This window comes from Diorhabda sublineata, chromosome 4, assembly GCF_026230105.1.
Source record: "Diorhabda sublineata isolate icDioSubl1.1 chromosome 4, icDioSubl1.1, whole genome shotgun sequence".
NCBI classification, from domain to species: Eukaryota; Metazoa; Arthropoda; class Insecta; order Coleoptera; family Chrysomelidae; genus Diorhabda; species Diorhabda sublineata.
Genome location: NC_079477.1, coordinates 1,730,867 through 1,747,957, shown reverse-complemented (window position 1 = coordinate 1,747,957; position 17,091 = coordinate 1,730,867). Strand labels below are relative to the sequence as shown.

Genomic DNA, 17,091 nt, shown 5'->3' with positions numbered 1-17,091 from the left:
CAAACGGCAAACAAGTAAGTACAAATTATTTAATAGTCTTTGTAGTGCAAGAAGAGTTAGTTCATATTCATAATGAAATATTTGTGTTTAGTATTATCGTTTTTTTATTTCCATTCGGTAAAAGCACAATCATTTGCCACAGATACAGAAATTGATCCAGCGGAATTGAGATGCTTAGGTTAGACACCAGCAAATTTTGATACAGATATTTTCCATTTCGACGTGGATAATACGTGGTATAATCATGAATATTACATTCTTACAATTTCTTTTATAAGTTACTAAATAGTTTTATTTGTATTTATAATTTTATCTTATGTGTATTTCTGCTTCTGTTATGTTTTTTATGTATAAACTAAAATTATCTATTCTTCTATACATCACAATTTGTGTAGCTATACGTCCTATATCTTTTTATTTTATAAAATTATCGATTTTTTTTTTATTTTGCAAGCAGGTCGCATGTACAATTGGGATGTTTTTATTAAGATTTTAACGTCATTTAAATATTTAAAAAGATTCTGGATATTACAATTTTTGCCAAGTGCTTCTTCTATATTGTTATTAAGGTTGTTGTCTTGATTATTGAAATTTTGAAGTCTATTATTAGGTGTTTTACAGTGATTTGTGTCATGCATAGTTTACATTTTGGGAGTTCACTTTAAGTAATTAAATAACTTTCACTTATTGAATGCTAGGAGACTATTGAATCTCTTTTAAATGCTTTATTGTTCAATAAGATAAAAGATTTTTTTACGTTTTATTAATATTTTTTCTAGTATGTGAAAAAAGTATTTATGAAATAAACAGAGAAGTTAACAAATTAGATCCAAATAAAAAAGTTGATGTGGGAGGATATCGGCTCGATGCACAAGGCAATTATGAGCACAAAACCGTACCGCAAACCAAATCTGAACTAGCCCTTTCGGAAATAATCGAAGGAGTATGTAACAAAATGGATAATTACATTCGTGCTAAATGGAAGAACAATGGGTCTCTTACTCTACTAAATATGCTTACCGACATTGGTACTATGAACCCAGATTGGTCTGATGTGGATATTATACAAGATGGTGATCTCAATAAAAGCCTCAAGTTTTATGTTAGTTGTTTATTTCTTTTGTGCTTGTTGTATACTAAATATTTTTAATTTTTAGTGCGAGGGCATTATGGAAGAACATGAAGAGGAGATTATAACGTTGTACCAAAAAGGAGAGACTGATGTATCGAAAGCCTTTTGTATTACACAGTCAAATATATGTACAGATTTTAAATCCCCTAAACTGGAACTTTGATTGTAAAATCTTTTTCTTTATGATAAAATAAACTTTTTTTTGGTTTTTCTAGAGTATCGTTTTATTTATAAAAGCTCCAATGAAAATATTCATAAATAGGAGGGAGACTTTATTCATGTAGGGCGAGGAATATTTTAGACCTGGTCTTGATATAGGAAAATTTTTCCTCTGCAGAGCAGGAATTCCAGAAAGTCATTAGTTGGGTTTTTTGTGAATGGAATGGGGACCTTATTCACGTAGGGTAAGGAATATTTTAGATTCGGCCCAGATATAGGAAAAAATTTTCTCTACAACGCTTAATTTGTGGATTTAATAGAGTATGGATATAGAAAAGGCTCTTAAAAGCAAAATTTCTCGCTCTAACGGCCTTTATCGATATAGAAGGAGCTTTTGACAACACTTCACATCAATTCATCTAAAGGGCGTTAGAAGAGCGGAAAGAGGAGAACCCCATTTGAAATTAGATCCATGCGCTGCTATAATATCGTGTACTAACAGAAATATTCGGAAATACTTCCACTGTCACTACAGTGAAGGGCTGTTAACAGCGCTGGATTTACAGTTCTAGGCTACGAGTATTATCTAGTAGTGATAGTAAAGGGAAAGCAAATTTAGATTAGAATATTTCAAATTTGCCGCCGCAACTAGGATCAAAATGGCAACTTACGGCATTAGTATTCTCCCTTCCATATCTTTGTCGGAGAGACACTTTTCATATACACATATTCCAATAATTTGCCGATTTTTCACACAATTAGCTCAGTATCCATGTTTACATAAAATAAATCTCATTTAAGGTAAGATAAATCATTTATCAGATGGTGGATCCTAATCCACAATCAGGTTTTGATCACAGTTTCCTAGTGTCGCAATAGTTATACTTATAAATTAGTAACTGTATACTACTAACTGATAAGACATATTTTAAAACAGAAGAAAATGTTGTTGACATTTTACATTTTTAATTTGCTATTTTAAAAACAGTTCATTATAAATATATAACCTAATCGGTAATTAAGTCAATATATTTAATTATCGTTAAATTAAGAAAACGTTTTAAGATTATATTTTATTAATACAAAAAAAAAAATAAAATGAATTCCCAAGTGTCACCTTATAGTACTGATATATCGGAATACCAAACAATATCAATTTTAGGTCACTGTTTTGATAATAAAGCAATTGTCCAACTTGCCAAACATTTACCTTCTGGAATAATGATTGCTATTAAGAAATTTAACATTGATAAAATAAAAGAAGATATTAATTTACTAGAGGTATTATTACATGAAATTTTGCTTGATAAGTTTTTTACGTACACCTTCTTTTTAGAGTGAAATTATTTTAACTAAACAATTAAATCATCCAAATATTTTACCTTACATTTCTACATTTGTTTTTGGTCCTGAAATATGTGTAATTAGTCCACTTATGGCTTATGGTTCTTGTAGAGATCTATTAACAAGACATTTCAACGAAGGATTATTGGAGACCGCTATAGTATTAATTATAAAGGACATCCTATCGGCGTTAATTTATATTCATAAAAAAGGTTATATTCATAGGTAAAACAACATTTTTAAATTAGTTAATAAAATATAAAAACAAATATTTTAGGGCTATCAGGGCTAGTCATATTCTCATTTCCGACACTGGACAAGTTTGTTTAACAGGATTACGGTACGCTTGTCCTATTATAAAAAACGGTAGATGGCAACGGAGTATTCATTCTTTTCCAAGTACCACAGAAAAAAATCTAAATTGGTTAAGCCCAGAATTGTTAGAACAAAATTTACAAGGTATGAGGAAACTTTTCTATAAATTTTTTTGGTACCTTTTAATAGAAATGTTTTAGGTTATAATGAAAAATCTGATATATATAGTATTGGTATTGTGATATGCGAATTAGCGAATGGTTCAGAACCTTTTTCAGGAATGTCAAAGACACTGATGTTGACAGAAAAAGTGCGTGGTTGTGCTCCTCCACTATTAGATAGAACTACCATACCCAGAGATGAAAATTTAGATTGTGGAGGTAAAAAACAAAGAACTATTATCAATATTTATTTAGGTAATTTGAACATTTGATGTAGTTAAGAAAAGTTTCATATTTTTAATGATATTCTACTAAAAAAAAAACAACTTTGGGTCCTGGTTAATAAATCATTTATGTAATAATAATTTTGGTCTCTAATTGAACTATATTCATACTGTTATGCAAGCAATATATTCTTGCAGAGTCGACTTAAGCATGAGACATTTACAATCTTTGAGACAGTGAAAATAAACGAACATTAATGAACTAGATGTATGCTGATTCCATGATTTTGTATATTTTTGAATAACTCGAAAACTAATGAACGGATTTTCACCCAGTTTTCACCAATGGATAGAGTGATTCATAAGGAAAATAATGATGTATGATAAGAAAAGGTTTCGTGGAAATTGATGGAAATAAACACACATTAATGAGCTAGATGTATACTGATTCCATGGTTTTGTATATATGTAAATAAATCGAAAACTAATGAACGGATTTTCACGCAGTTTTCACCAATAGATAGAGTGCTTCATGGGGAAGATTTTGATATACAACATGTTAAAGTCTGGTGAGAATTTAAGAAAATGGTTACATGTTATAAAACAAAATCCTCGGTTGCATTTGTGGTTGTGTATATCCCTGATTAAGTCAGAAACTTCTGAACGGATTTTCACGCAGTTTTCACCAATAGATAGAGCGATTCATAAGGAAGATTTTGATATATGATGAGTCAAGGTTTGGTGGGATTTAATGAAAGTAAACACACATTAATAAACTAGATGTATGCTAGTTCTATTGTTTCAATAATCAATATAATTATACTGGTTAATAAATTATTTATTAACATATTGTAGTTTGTCCTGTTTCAGGAGATATGGAAATTAGTCAGAATATTTTAAACCGAAGATTTAGTGACAATTTACATGAATTAGTTGCTCTCTGTTTTATGTGGGATGTTACGGAGAGACCGACCGCCACTCAACTACTTAATCATCCAATATTCAAGACTGTTAGGAGAGCTCCACCCTTACCGGAACTACTTAAACCGGCTCTACCTTTAAGCGATAGAGTCGGCATCGATACAGACGAAATTGAGAATTTCAATACTATGAATAGGTTGTCTCAATTAGAACTTTATTCTTGTGAATGGGATTTTTGATGGTTTTGTGATGTAGAATTATAAAAATTGTTTATTATCACGATTCTTTTTATTTACTTTTAAAATGTAACACTTAACACAATTCATTTCCCTCTAGCATCAAAATTTATAGGCATATCGTATCTGTTTATAAAATCTGCCAACATTATGACATTATCTTTGAGTGCTTGTTCTGCTTCTCTTCTGATTTGCTGAATTTTATTATTAATATCAAAAGTAGGGTAAGTATCTTCGAATAATTGATGATGTTGTAAATAACAATCTCTAAGGTTGATCCAAACATCTGCGTCCTTGTTACCAAACTGCTCGCAGGCTAATTTTAACGGACGTTCTAGTTCCTTGATCGAGATGTCTTGCTCTGTCATTTCTAATTTTGCCATTTTCGCATGCAGTTCTTTGCAATACGGAGGCGTTATCGAAAGGGTCTTATAAATTTCCCGAGCCTTTTGTATATCTGGAAGAAAATATAAAAAAAAATTAAGGAAGCAATGGAAAAATAACTGAATATAGACTAATGAAAATTAGTAAATCTTTCGAAACAAAGTTCTCTGCAATGAATTCGTGATTAACTCGGAAACTACTGGACGGATTTTCACGCAGTTTTCACCAATAGAGTAAAGTGATTCAAGAGGAAGATTTTGATATATAACATGTCCAAGTTTGGTGAGAATTAAGGAAAATGGCTAATGTTATAAAACGTAATCTTTGGTTGCATCTATAGTTATTTATATCCCTGATCAACTCAGAAACCACTGGACGGATTTTAACGCTGTTTTCACCAATAGATAGAGTGATTCACGAGGAAGATTTTGATATGCAACATGTTAAAGTTTGGTGTGAATTTAAGAAAATGGCTACACGTTATTAGAAAAATCCTCAGTTTCATATGTGGCTGTGTATATCCCTGATTAACTCAGAAACTACTGGACGAATTTTCACACAGTTTTCATCAATAGATAGAGTGATTCACGAGGAAAATTTTGATGTTTAATATGTCAAAGTTTGGTGAGAATTTATGAAAATGGCTACATGTTATAAAACAAAGTGCTTATTTGCATCTGTGATAGAGTAACACCCTGATTAACTCAGAAAATACTGGACGGATTTTCACGCAGTTTTCACCAATGGATAGAGTGATTCATGAGCAAGATTTCCATGTATAATATGTCAAAATTTTGTACAAATTGATGGAAATCGCTACATATTACAAAACGAAGTTTCCTGCTACCTATACTTTTCTATAATTTGTAATAAATAGCTAAAGGATGCAATATAACTGATACTTAATTAGTTTTTTGACTCAAATTATCTACAAAATCGACAAAAAAGTTCACCTGATAAATTTATTTGATTGGGAATTTCACTATAGTCAAAATCTACTTGATTGAACCTCCAAGTTAAATTTGAATGTTTTGTAATTTAATTAAAAAAAAATAACATTATCAGACAACCTGTAAATATATTTTTAAATTTTTTTAAAACTCAAAAAATTCCGAAAATAAAATATTTGATGTTAATTAAATTCCTGACTGGTTTATAATTGCAAAATTTTCAACATGAAAAAATGGATTTTTCCTCATAAATTTTGTTTAATGCATTCTAAATAAAGAATTAAAAAACAATTTACCTTTGTTAAGAGCTATCCATTCAATATAATCCGGTTTAATCAAATTTGCAATTTGTTCAACTTGTCTAACTGCATCTCTATAAACAGCTTCAATTATTTCATTTGGAGACGACAGTATATGATATCTGATCAATAATTGCCAAAGTGGCGCGGAATTTTCCCTCAACGCGAGATGTCCTTGTTTGAAAGCCATATTTAAGGCATTTGTGTCATCTTTCATCACCATACATTTTAATTTCAACTTCCACAGTTCTACGGATTTTGGTAGTGCTTTCAGACCTCTTTCAACAATTTCTAGAACTCTATTTTCATCAGACAATAGTTTCGCCCATATTATGTAGTACCTTAAACATAGAAACAATTGAAGGGGCTCTGCAAACTCCCCGTCAGAGTGGGGCCTACCCCCGCCCGCAAATCACTATAAGGGGTGTGAAAAGAAGCCCCCATTAATTCATAACTACTAAGACTGCAATTTCAGGAACGAGATAAAAGACGTCTTGATGATGTGACATTACTTACATCTATATTATTTCATTATACATTTCTGCATGAAGAACACACTTTATTTTTCTATTAAAAATGTTGGGGTTTCTCCCTTTTTTTTTGAGGAAAAAACTAAATTTACATACCTCTCTGTAAGAACCGATTCTTTATTAGCCTGCTCTAATTTTTGTATCAAAGTGTTTTTGATCATATTATTTGATACATCCTTCTGCTGGTAGCGATCTATCAAAAAATCCAAATATAACATCCACATAGTTGGTTTTTTCTCACTAGATACCGAAGACAATCCCATTTCAAATTTTTCCAAACATTTCGTCAATCTGAACTTTGTTGAAGTTCTTAATTCCTCTGGAACTGGATAATGTTGTCCTTCTTTTTCTCTTTCTGCTAAAGTTTGCCAAACTTCCGGTTCATTGCGATATTTATACATCATGTGTTCAATAATTTTGTGTTGGATATTCTTGGTGAAACTGTAAGGCTCCAGCATGTTGATAACATTTATCAAACAAGAGTAACTGTCGACATTCTGGAATATAGTATCAACATATGTTTCTATTTTTTTGTAACAAATTTCATCTCGATTCTGGATTTCCACATTATTAGGCCAATCATCTTTTTCCCTGGTTAAAAGTTCTAATTGAATAGCTTCAATATACAGATATTGGCAACTAGGATGAATCGTCAAACCTTTGTGAATAACACTAAGAGCTTGTTTTATATCTCGTTTCATGTGCCAAGCAGCTGCTACTTGCCATACATCAGCTATGTGAGCAAAATTTTTAATCATGTTTTGAACAACTAGAGAAGCAGCTTGATTGAAATTAGATTCTTTGCAAAATTTAAAATAAGCAAGACTGAAATTAAAATCATGAGAGAATCGTTGTGAAGCTATTTCGTATAAGTTTTTTATCCTCTTCAATATTTTTACTTCTATACCACTTTTCCTTTCAGCTATCCTTAATTTGTTTCGTCGCAATTTGATGTCCTTCAAAAGAGTTTTTTCGTACTGTATATAGTCTTTGTAATCTTGTATATTCTTCATAACACCATTTATCTTGCATTCAAAATGTTTTCGCTTCTTTAGGATAGCTTTTGTTTCCGCAATAGAAAATAATTTTAATCTTCTCATTTCCTCTATTTCTTCAGTCATAGGTTCCATATGGCGTTCCACTATTTCAGCCATGATTCTAAGATCTAAATTATCACTTTTTAAAAATTAAAGGGTTCTTAAATGTAAACAAAAACGTGAAGAGCTTGGACGTTTTCAACCACTTCGTTATAGAACGAGTGAATAGCTTCTTCTTACTCAAATTGATCTTAGATAAAATAGCGACATAGCAACCATTTGTTTTTGTCAGAAGAAGGTGTTATGTTGATTTTTGGATAGATAGTGCGTGATTAACTTGAGGGATCTCTATATGTATTAACTAGTTTAATCGTATTACTCTTTAATGATTACTAGGTTCCAATATTAGATTAATAATCATTAATTACGATATTACTTTTAAATTACGAAAAAGAAGAATTCATTGAAGCTCTCTTCTTTTTTATTGGAAATATATCTACGTTATATTGGAAATTAACGATAAGAAAACAAAAAAGAAGCTAAATGAGCCAGTTAAAATATTTTCTTCATTTAATAATTATCTTAGTACTGAATAGGATAATGTAGGTACTGAACTAATGAATTGAAATTGATTTTAAATGATTATTCTGTAAAAATAAAAAGGAATCTTCTTTATCGACTAATTTGTTTTCCTGTCATTTTCTGAGAAAAAAGAAAAAAAAATAGCTAATATGTCTACGTTCCCGATTTCGGTGTGTGGGCACTGGGCATTGCAATTTGTATTTTCTGTCTGATTTAATTTTTGTAAGTGTGTTTGTTTTTAAAAAGTGTACTATTTCCCAAGCCCCATCAAAACTGTTCTTTTACAAGAAATTTATAAGCAGTGGTAAGTCTCACAGTTAATTCAATTAATTTTAGTGTAGGTAAATGTCAGTCACCACAAATGGTACATCATGTTTTTTTGAAATGCTTAATGATTTTGTGGTTTTTGAGCTATATATTTGTATTTTTCGTAAGCTTTTTTACAACGATTACTTTTTTTATCGAAACTAATATTTCGCACTTCTACCTTGCTTTTAATTTTGCAATCTAGGACAAGGGACAATTGGATAATTTAATTATTATAATTGAATCATTTCACTTTAATTTTATAGTTATTTTTATCATTGTAGATACTTATTTTTCAATTAATCTATTCGTCTTGATTATTATTAGGATTTATTACGCTTTTAATTCAATTTAAAGAAATACCACGTGAACACCTGCTTTAGTTTGTTTAATTTTCACATGTATATAACTATTTAAAAAATTGAAGATATTTATATCTAATATGTCATAGATTTGATCTTTGATCTCTATAAACAGTTATCTTTAATGATTATCACCATTTTCTGTGTCAAACATACCATTTGGACTACTTAATTATGAACGTAGTGTATTTATTTTTCACCTGCTATTACTAGCAGTTTATATTCAGAAAAAATATCAGTTTTTCATGAATGAATGAAATAATAGTTATCCATATTACACTCTCAATCTATGATGTACTTATTCTTGAACCATAATTAACAGTATGATAACCAATGATTAAAAATATCTTATTGTGTCAGTTTGTTTTTTTTAACCCAAATCATTAGCATAATTATCTTATAATAGTTTCATGGTTTTTTCCTATAAACTGCTTCACATATTTACTAAGTATATGTTTTTTTAATAACATTTCTCTATAGGGTAGTCGTAATTAGTTCTTCCCTATTACATCCATCGAAGTCAATTGAATATTTTGTCAACTCATGCACTCCTTTGACGCCATTTTAAATAGTTCATGGGATTTCATGTAGATTTTCTTTAGCAGTACAGTTTAAGTCAGATACTGCGCTTAAATCTACTGTTCATTGTTTTTATTTAATTCTTATACTTTTTATATTAGAAACTTGATAAAATTTTCAGTTTAAGATATATACAAAATCATTTAACAGCACCTAGTATATTCATTAATTTAATAACTCTAGAATTAAGATTTTAAACAATAATGAAGGATGAACTCCAATGTGGGTATCGATAAGGTCTTTCAATATTCAAATCTAGTTAAATATTTGATTTTATGTGACCTTCTTTTGTTCAATTGATGTCAAGGTTTACCATGTGCCAAAATTTTTCTCAATCAATATTCTTTCTACATTCATTTCACTGTATATTCCTTGTAATGTATGCATGAATTGAAATAAGTGAAATAATATTTTTGTATATATTATAATAAGTTTTGTATGATTTTTATGGATTAAAATTCCAAGATTTATGATCGAAAAAAGGTAGGAAAGGCAGGGAAGGCATATAATGAGATTATAGGCGCGTGGAAGTGAAGCCTGCAGTACTAGGCAAATATTTGTATCGAAGACAGATTTGCACTTATATTCAAAGTGATCTTGACTACATTTATAGATTAGGAGGTATTGCGATGAATATCTATCTATGACAGATGAAGGTATTTCTTTTTCATGTAACTCATAAACTTGGAAGTGGTATTCGCACTCATTAAAGTTAATAGTAAACAAAAAAAGCTGGAATTGAGTTAATAAAATGATAAAACAATCCTAGCAACAAATAAATAATAAATATATTGTAAAAATAATAAATTCGCATCAACTAAGTATCCAAAAGAGCACAACGAATTGAAAGCGGTTATAAATTGAAAAAAAAAACTCAAATTTCTATGAATTATAAATAAGACAGGGACTTTTTAATGGAAATCCGGGAAAGTTGCAGCCCCCAACTCAATTCCCATTTGTTGGAGTTTTATTCGTTGGTTTGTTGTGGTATATCGGTTGAATCCTTTGGGTGTATTTGAACTATCAACCTGGGAGCTGTATAAGCGTTTTCGTAGTGGGATTGTGGCAAAGTTAAACATCAAATTGTACTACTTCTAATATATTTCGAATACTTATATATAAATATCGATTGTATTGTTTTTATTTGTTGTGGGTGAGCAAAAACTATTGACCGGTAGTGCATGTTGCCATATTTATTAAATACCACAACTGCAAACGATAATTCTCGAAAGATCATGTCATACAGCTGTTTAATGTTATCGTACACGTGTCGATGGCGTTGTAATATGCACCTTAAGCGGCTTTTTCGATTTTCACATACAATTTTTTCAGTTTTCCTCAAATTAAACCCCACAGCTGTCCAAATACGCGGTTTTCTATTGTGCGATATAATTTTTTTGTTCTAATTTTAATATAAAAATAAACATGTCTGCAATTATACGTGAATTAGTACCGGTTACGGTTCTACGAACGGTACGACTTTCATCCAGTAGACTTCCAACTGCTACGACAAACGCTACGCGAAGAATCCCATACAATTCCATTTGTTTAATTGCTAGTTCGTAGATCTTTTTATTGATAAAGTCAGTTACCGGTATCGGCGGTTGTTGTAAATCGATTTAGGAGCAAGAACAGTTTTTTTTTTGAGGTTAGTTTCCATTTATATTTTTTTTTACTGTCGAAATGGGTTTTTAGATTGTTTTGAGGATGATTTATAGTCTATCTAAGGTCGACGCGATAATATTTTTATTCCCCAACGCGTTCGAATATATTATACAGGGTAAATCGCAACTTATCAAAATAAAAACCTAAAAAATTATAATAAATATTCGAAGTGGGCACTTTTACCCACTGCCAGAGCACGCGGATGATATTTCTTCAACCTAACCTAACACAATATTACCCTGATTTGGTCCCGTTCGACTATTTATTGTAAACATAGCCGAATACACTCATGGACCGCACCGTAGTGCGTGAATTATGTCTAGAATTTTCCAAAGAATCCGAAATGTCCGATTCTAGTTAATAATTGGTTTGAATACCCCGTATAATGTTTGTTTTTCGACATCGGACTCCATCTGTTGCGAAAACGCAACAACAATGTCCAGAACCGACCGATTAGATTGATTAGAGAAAAAGACGGCGATAGACTAGTCGCGTTCTAAATCCTTTTACCGCCGTCCAAATATTTCACGGGGTAGCTAAAAATAAAGTTCCGACACGCCAGAAAAGAAAGAGAATTCCTATACAAGCCGGCGGGTTGGCGTGCTCTAAATAAAATCATTTTCGTAGAGTTGTTCGTTCGTCCGCAGTAAATTCGAGTCATCGGGAAATGGTGTACGCGTACAAAAGTGATTTTCGTTTTTTCTAAAAGTTATTTTCGTAATCGAACCATGGGAAATAGGCGACGTTTGAATAAGTTCATATCCAAATGGATAAAAAGGTTTGGAAAATGGTTTTGATTCGTATTATTTGATTTTATCGCTTAATCATTCGAAAAAAAAATATTATTTGAAAAAAGAAAATAGATTTACCGGCACGAATCAAGTTTATCTTCAATATTGGACAAGTGTCCAACCTAAAATCGACTCGAAGCTAGTAGGAAAACCCGCAAATTTTGTATTCGCTAGGTTTAAACAATAAATTCCTGGACACGCGAAACAAATTCATCAATTCGAGACAAGTTCTTTCAGAGGACCACAACTTTTTGTAAGTTTCCTAAGAAACCATCAAGTCGCGGTCATAAAACAGTAAAAAAAAACCAAAATAATGGAGTAAAACCACGGGGCCGAAACGTCCGAAAAGATATTCATTTCTTATTCCTTCAACTGGTTCCAAAAGACCCTTTCATTAAGCAAATATGGGATAGAATTTACGAGGATGGTCCTAGAACGATGTTCAATAAGTTCGATGTCCTTTTTATAATAATAATCCTTAAAATATCAATTAACTGCCTACATTACCTCTACATCGTTGGAAAATCTTTGACCATCAAGTCTGGGAACAGAAAATAATCCGAGGGGGTTAAAACAGGGTACACTTTTGACTGTTCACTACGACATAGGATTATTTACTGACTAGAGCTGCTAAACTAGCGACTATTTATATATAACGGATTTCTAGATAAATAGGATTTTGGAATGTGAGTAACGAAAAATATTTTCTCTGTAAAAAGAGGCCACAAATGATGTAAACAGCTTATAAAAACAATACAAAGACTAACCGTTTTTGGAATTTGTACTTGTACGCGTCTACTAAACATTATAGAACGTATTAGAACAGGACGGGCTTCACGGTCTACGTAAGTGGACGAGTTGTAATCAAAATTAGAAGTGTTTTGATTTTTCTGTAAATCATTTTTGGATTTTCCTCGTTTTTTCTATTTAACTTGCTTATTAAAATAAAAATTTGCGAGATTCGAGACGAGACTTTTTTTTTGCTGGCCAATAATCTTTTAATCGCCAATTTTTACTAAAAATCATCGATAAAAGTAAACAATCCGAATGAAATTGGTGTGTTAAGACAATTTTTTCCGGATCAAAAATATTTACGTTTAACGATCATCCGAATTTCACTTTACTATTAAAATATCGTAATTTGATTTTAATACAACTACATACACCATCGTTTTTATTTTAAACTATAAACACGAGCTTCTTTTATGGCTTTCAGTAAACATAATTCCTATGGAATACATAAAAAAAAACCCGATGCCTTTACGGGTTTTGTTGAAATATTGAAACCCGCGTGCCATGTGTCGAAAAACGTATTGAAACATGTTTTAACTACTATTTATTTTAATTTTATCGACAGAAATGAATAAATTTGATAATATCACTTGTTTTTATCAAAAAATCAATATTTTTTTGAACAGTTCGAGTGTGTTCGCGAATATTTACGTCTGGAACAGTGTTTTGCAATAAAAAAATGTTTCAAAATCGACGATTCGTTCTCATTCATCGAATGGCTTAGTAGCTGGTGTTCCGCAAGGATGCAAGTTGTCACCAATTCTGTTTTTCCAATATATCAACGATCTTCTCGACGAAACTGCAAACCTTCGTCGATGATAACACACCGGTGTCCTAATTTTGGAGTGGGGTGAAAGCAATCTGAGTTTGATGCAGCAAAAAACCCAGGCAGCTGTTTTTACAAAGGAATCCCTCGCTGCAGCTCAGGATTTGGTCATGTCCAATCATAAAATATTGGAAATTCGCTTGTTGAGTGTTGAGTCTTTGAGACAAGGCTACAAGGTCCAGATTCGTCCATCTTTGGAGTATTGCTCGCACATTTGGAGCTAGGATCCCAAGAATACCCTTGGGTAGCAAAGCAAAACGCCGAATTCGTCTGCAGACACCCAGAACTTCAATTTATCGGGGCTCCACTACTACTAGCTTGTGGAATCATCTACCGAGGGACTTTTTTTTCCGAATACTACAATCTACTAAAGTTCAAGATCAAACCAAACAGAAGAAAGCAATTAAACTTAGAAACGACAGTTTAGAGCATAGAAGAAAGGTCAGATGCTCTTCCGAGCTGTCCAAAATGATCCCGCGTAAAGCAAAACGCCGAATTCGTCTGCAGACACCCAGAACTTCAATTTATCGGGGCTCCACTACTACTAGCTTGTGGAATCAGCTACCGAGGGACGTTTTTTTTTCCGAATACTACAATCTACTAAAGTTCAAGATCAAACCAAACAGAAGAAAGAAATTCAACTTAGAAACGACAGTTTAGAGCATAGAAGAAAGGTCAGATGCTCTTCCGAGCTGTCCAAAATGATCCCGCGTAAAGCAGAACGCCGAATTCGTCTGCAGACACCCAGAACTTCAATTTATCGGGGCTCCACTACTACTAGCTTGTGGAATCAGCTACCGAGGGACTTTTTTTTCCGAATACTACAATCTACTAAAGTTCAAGATCAAACCAAACAGAAGAAAGCAATTAAACTTAGAAACGACAGTTTAGAGCATAGAAGAAAGGTCAGATGCTCTTCCGAGCTGTCCAAAATGATCCCGCGTAAAGCAGAACGCCGAATTCGTCTGCAGACACCCAGAACTTCAATTTATCGGGGCTCCACTACTACTAGCTTGTGGAATCATCTACCGAGGGACGTTTTTTTTTCCGAATACTGAAGTTCGAGATCAAAAAAAACAGACGTATTCGATTGTTTTTGTAAGGTGGTACAAAAAAATACCAATTTTGAGTATTTTGAAATACTCCAGGATAAAAATGAACTGTGTGCTCTTTAAACCGGTTATTAATAGATCTCTTAGTTTGTCCCATGTACTTCCCGTTAAAATCGCTGCAGCGTTAGTCTCTGAGGTATTTTCCAAAGTCTACACATCAGAAAATAGCATTGAAACAAAATTTTCTTTCTGTTCCATACCTACATAGCCGATAGAAATTTTCGAATTTATTTTTGAGAATATCGGACAACAGATTTTACTTTAAACTAGTTTAATGATAATTCTGTATACAAACATTTTTATTTTATGAAATATTCATATCGAATTACGTAAACAAATATGTTTTTTTTTATACATTCCAATCCCCATAATTTAGCGCTGGTTTAAATTACAACAAACACAATACAACTTGTGTTAGGTAGATCGAATTAATTATACAAATTACGCAGAGGTTGTTTTTTTTTTAATTATTTTTTTCCTTACAATACTAAATTGAGTAAATATAAGTTTCTGTATGTGGAAATCTTGCTCTTAGCGATCTCCCAGAGGAACGAAGTACCGTCCTACTGTTGGGAGTGACGCGGATTCCTACTTCTCCATTACCGCATCGTCGACCGTGTTCTCTACCCGCTTCAACCGCCCCCAACGTTAACGGATCGGGCGGTGCGAGTAGACAATCCCATAGTAAGAAGATCGCGCCGGTTAGGAGGAATTCTTCTCTAAAGAAAAGCGGAGGCGGTGTTGGTGTTGGTATTAGTAGCGGCGGAAGAAAAATTCAGGTACTTTTTTTTCTTGGAATGCTCTGTGGTTTTGATAATTTCCTTGTTGTTGTAACAATTTCTGGTACAATGCGCGTCATCAAGCAAGCCACGCGGTCCTTGAGAAGATCCCACAGGAAGAAATCACCAGGTATTAGATCACGTGATAGGGCGGGCCATTCGACGAATCCTCGTTTGCCTATCCTTGCTCCAAAATGAACATTAAGGTACTCCAGCGCACAAAATCTGTCCGTATGTTCACCAATGCTGGTTCGTTGTACATTATCGAACATTCCATCCCGTTTTCCATACATACCCCAGACAGGTTCAATTCTTCTTTAACGAAAACGTGACGATTCTGGTCGTTGAAGTACACGCGGTTACGTCGATTGACCGTACCGTTTAGTTTGAAGGTCGCTTCGACCGATAACCCAATGGAATGTTGGAATTGCGGATCATCTTGACGGTACCACTCGCAAAATTCCAAATTGCGATCGAAATCATTCTCGTGAAGTGCGTGGATGGTCGATAACGCATGCGTTTCAGTCGCGCTGCAGATTGGTTCAACTATCGATCGTCTAGAACGCGTCGGCAACAGAGCCCGTTTTTAAGAATTCCTGATACGTCTTCCACGCTGTCGAACGAAATGGTAGCGCCGAGCTCGGAAATTGTTGTTGAAATTTTGAATTTCGCGCTTGGTTTGACTAAAAAAAGATCTAGAACGCGACGCGTCGGTAACAGAGCCCGTTTTTAAGAATTCCTGATACGTCTTCCACGCTGTCGAACGAAATGGTAGCGCCGAGCTCGGAAATTGTTGTTGAAATTTTGAATTTCGCGCTTGGTTTGACTAAAAAAAGATCTAGAACGCGACGCGTCGGTAACAGAGCCCGTTTTTAAGAATTCCTGATACGTCTTCCACGCTGTCGAACGATTTGGTAGCGCCGAGCTCGGAAATTGTTGTTGAAATTTTGAATTTCGCGCTTAGTTTGACTAAAAAAAGATCTAGAACGCGAAAAAGATCTAGAACGCGACGCGTCGGTAACAGAGCCCGTTTTTAAGAATTCCTGATACGTCTTCCACGCTGTCGAACGATTTGGTAGCGCCGAGCTCGGAAATTGTTGTTGAAATTTTGAATTTCGCGCTTGGTTTGACTAAAAAAAGATCTAGAACGCGACGCGTCGGTAACAGAGCCCGTTTTTAAGAATTCCTGATACGTCTTCCACGCTGTCGAACGATTTGGTAGCGCCGAGCTCGGAAATTGTTGTTGAAATTTTGAATTTCGCGCTTGGTTTGACTAAAAAAAGATCTAGAACGCGACGCGTCGGTAACAGAGCCCGTTTTTAAGAATTCCTGATACGTCTTCCACGCTGTCGAACGATTTGGTAGCGCCGAGCTCGGAAATTGTTGTTGAAATTTTGAATTTTGCGCTTGGTTTGACTAAAAAAAGATCTAGGACGCGACGCGTCGGTAACAGAGCCCGTTTTTAAGAATTCCTGATACGTCTTCCACGCTATTGAACGATTTGGTAGCCCCGAGCTCGGAAATTGTTGTTGAAATTTCGAATTTCGCGCTTAGTTTGACTAAAAAAAGATCTAGAACGCGACGCGTCGGTAACAGAGCCCGTTT

The 17,091-nt window shown here is 33.3% G+C and overlaps 4 protein-coding genes across 9 annotated transcripts in view; 3 read left to right on the top strand and 1 right to left on the bottom strand.

Annotated features, from left to right (window-relative positions):
* The first annotated feature begins 5 nt into the window (after window positions 1-5).
* On the top strand, window positions 6-1,348 carry LOC130443509 (protein seele). Its single transcript, XM_056778195.1, has 3 exons — window positions 6-178; window positions 780-1,102; window positions 1,158-1,348. The coding sequence occupies exons 1-3, from the start codon at window positions 73-75 to the stop codon at window positions 1,293-1,295; spliced, it is 567 nt and encodes a 188-aa protein (XP_056634173.1). The 5' UTR covers window positions 6-72; the 3' UTR covers window positions 1,296-1,348.
* Window positions 1,349-2,226: 878 nt separating this feature from the next.
* LOC130443507 (STE20-related kinase adapter protein alpha) lies at window positions 2,227-4,535 on the top strand. 4 transcript variants are annotated; one of them, XM_056778189.1, is made up of 5 exons: window positions 2,227-2,572; window positions 2,628-2,860; window positions 2,913-3,094; window positions 3,151-3,330; window positions 4,191-4,535. In XM_056778189.1, exons 1-5 carry the CDS (start codon window positions 2,390-2,392, stop codon window positions 4,493-4,495), a joined length of 1,083 nt encoding a protein of 360 aa, XP_056634167.1. In that variant the 5' UTR covers window positions 2,227-2,389; the 3' UTR covers window positions 4,496-4,535. The 4 variants fall into 4 exon arrangements, with proteins under 4 accessions (XP_056634167.1, XP_056634169.1, XP_056634168.1 ...); XM_056778191.1 differs by having other exon boundaries at window positions 2,248-2,572; window positions 4,209-4,495; XM_056778190.1 differs by having other exon boundaries at window positions 2,248-2,572; window positions 4,206-4,495.
* On the bottom strand, window positions 4,526-7,949 carry LOC130443506 (U3 small nucleolar RNA-associated protein 6 homolog). The gene is made up of 3 exons (XM_056778186.1): window positions 6,752-7,949; window positions 6,123-6,466; window positions 4,526-4,949 (listed from the first exon to the last, which is right to left on the bottom strand). The coding sequence occupies exons 1-3, from the start codon at window positions 7,807-7,809 to the stop codon at window positions 4,579-4,581; spliced, it is 1,773 nt and encodes a 590-aa protein (XP_056634164.1). The 5' UTR covers window positions 7,810-7,949; the 3' UTR covers window positions 4,526-4,578.
* A 461-nt stretch (window positions 7,950-8,410) lies between these two features.
* LOC130443505 (disks large-associated protein 2) overlaps window positions 8,411-17,091 on the top strand; it is a 29,494-nt gene continuing 20,813 nt past the window's right edge. The window contains exons 1-2 of one of the 3 annotated variants that reach the window (XM_056778184.1): window positions 8,411-8,578; window positions 15,243-15,486. Coding sequence is in view for 1 of the 3 variants with exons in the window: in XM_056778183.1 (XP_056634161.1) it covers window positions 11,915-11,964; window positions 15,243-15,486 (294 nt within the window). In the remaining 2 variants the exon portion in view is untranslated. Of the gene's footprint in view, window positions 8,579-11,003; window positions 11,170-11,746; window positions 11,965-15,242; window positions 15,487-17,091 lie in introns of those variants that run through there. The other 2 variants (XM_056778185.1, XM_056778183.1) reach the window with 2 other exon arrangements.

Coding starts and splice junctions, on each gene's coding strand:
- LOC130443507 (XM_056778188.1), top strand. CDS start 2,390: ATGAATTCCCAAGTGTCACCTTATAGTACTGATATATCGGAATACCAA. Junction 2,573..2,627: donor AAGATATTAATTTACTAGAG/GTATTATTACAT, acceptor CCTTCTTTTTAG/AGTGAAATTATTTTAACTAA. Junction 3,095..3,150: donor GTTAGAACAAAATTTACAAG/GTATGAGGAAAC, acceptor GAAATGTTTTAG/GTTATAATGAAAAATCTGAT.
- LOC130443509 (XM_056778195.1), top strand. CDS start 73: ATGAAATATTTGTGTTTAGTATTATCGTTTTTTTATTTCCATTCGGTA. Junction 179..779: donor AGCGGAATTGAGATGCTTAG/GTTAGACACCAG, acceptor TATTTTTTCTAG/TATGTGAAAAAAGTATTTAT. Junction 1,103..1,157: donor ATAAAAGCCTCAAGTTTTAT/GTTAGTTGTTTA, acceptor TTTAATTTTTAG/TGCGAGGGCATTATGGAAGA.
- LOC130443506 (XM_056778186.1), bottom strand. CDS start 7,809: ATGGCTGAAATAGTGGAACGCCATATGGAACCTATGACTGAAGAAATA. Junction 6,467..6,751: donor GAATCGGTTCTTACAGAGAG/GTATGTAAATTT, acceptor TCTATGTTTAAG/GTACTACATAATATGGGCGA. Junction 4,950..6,122: donor ATGGATAGCTCTTAACAAAG/GTAAATTGTTTT, acceptor ATTTTCTTCCAG/ATATACAAAAGGCTCGGGAA.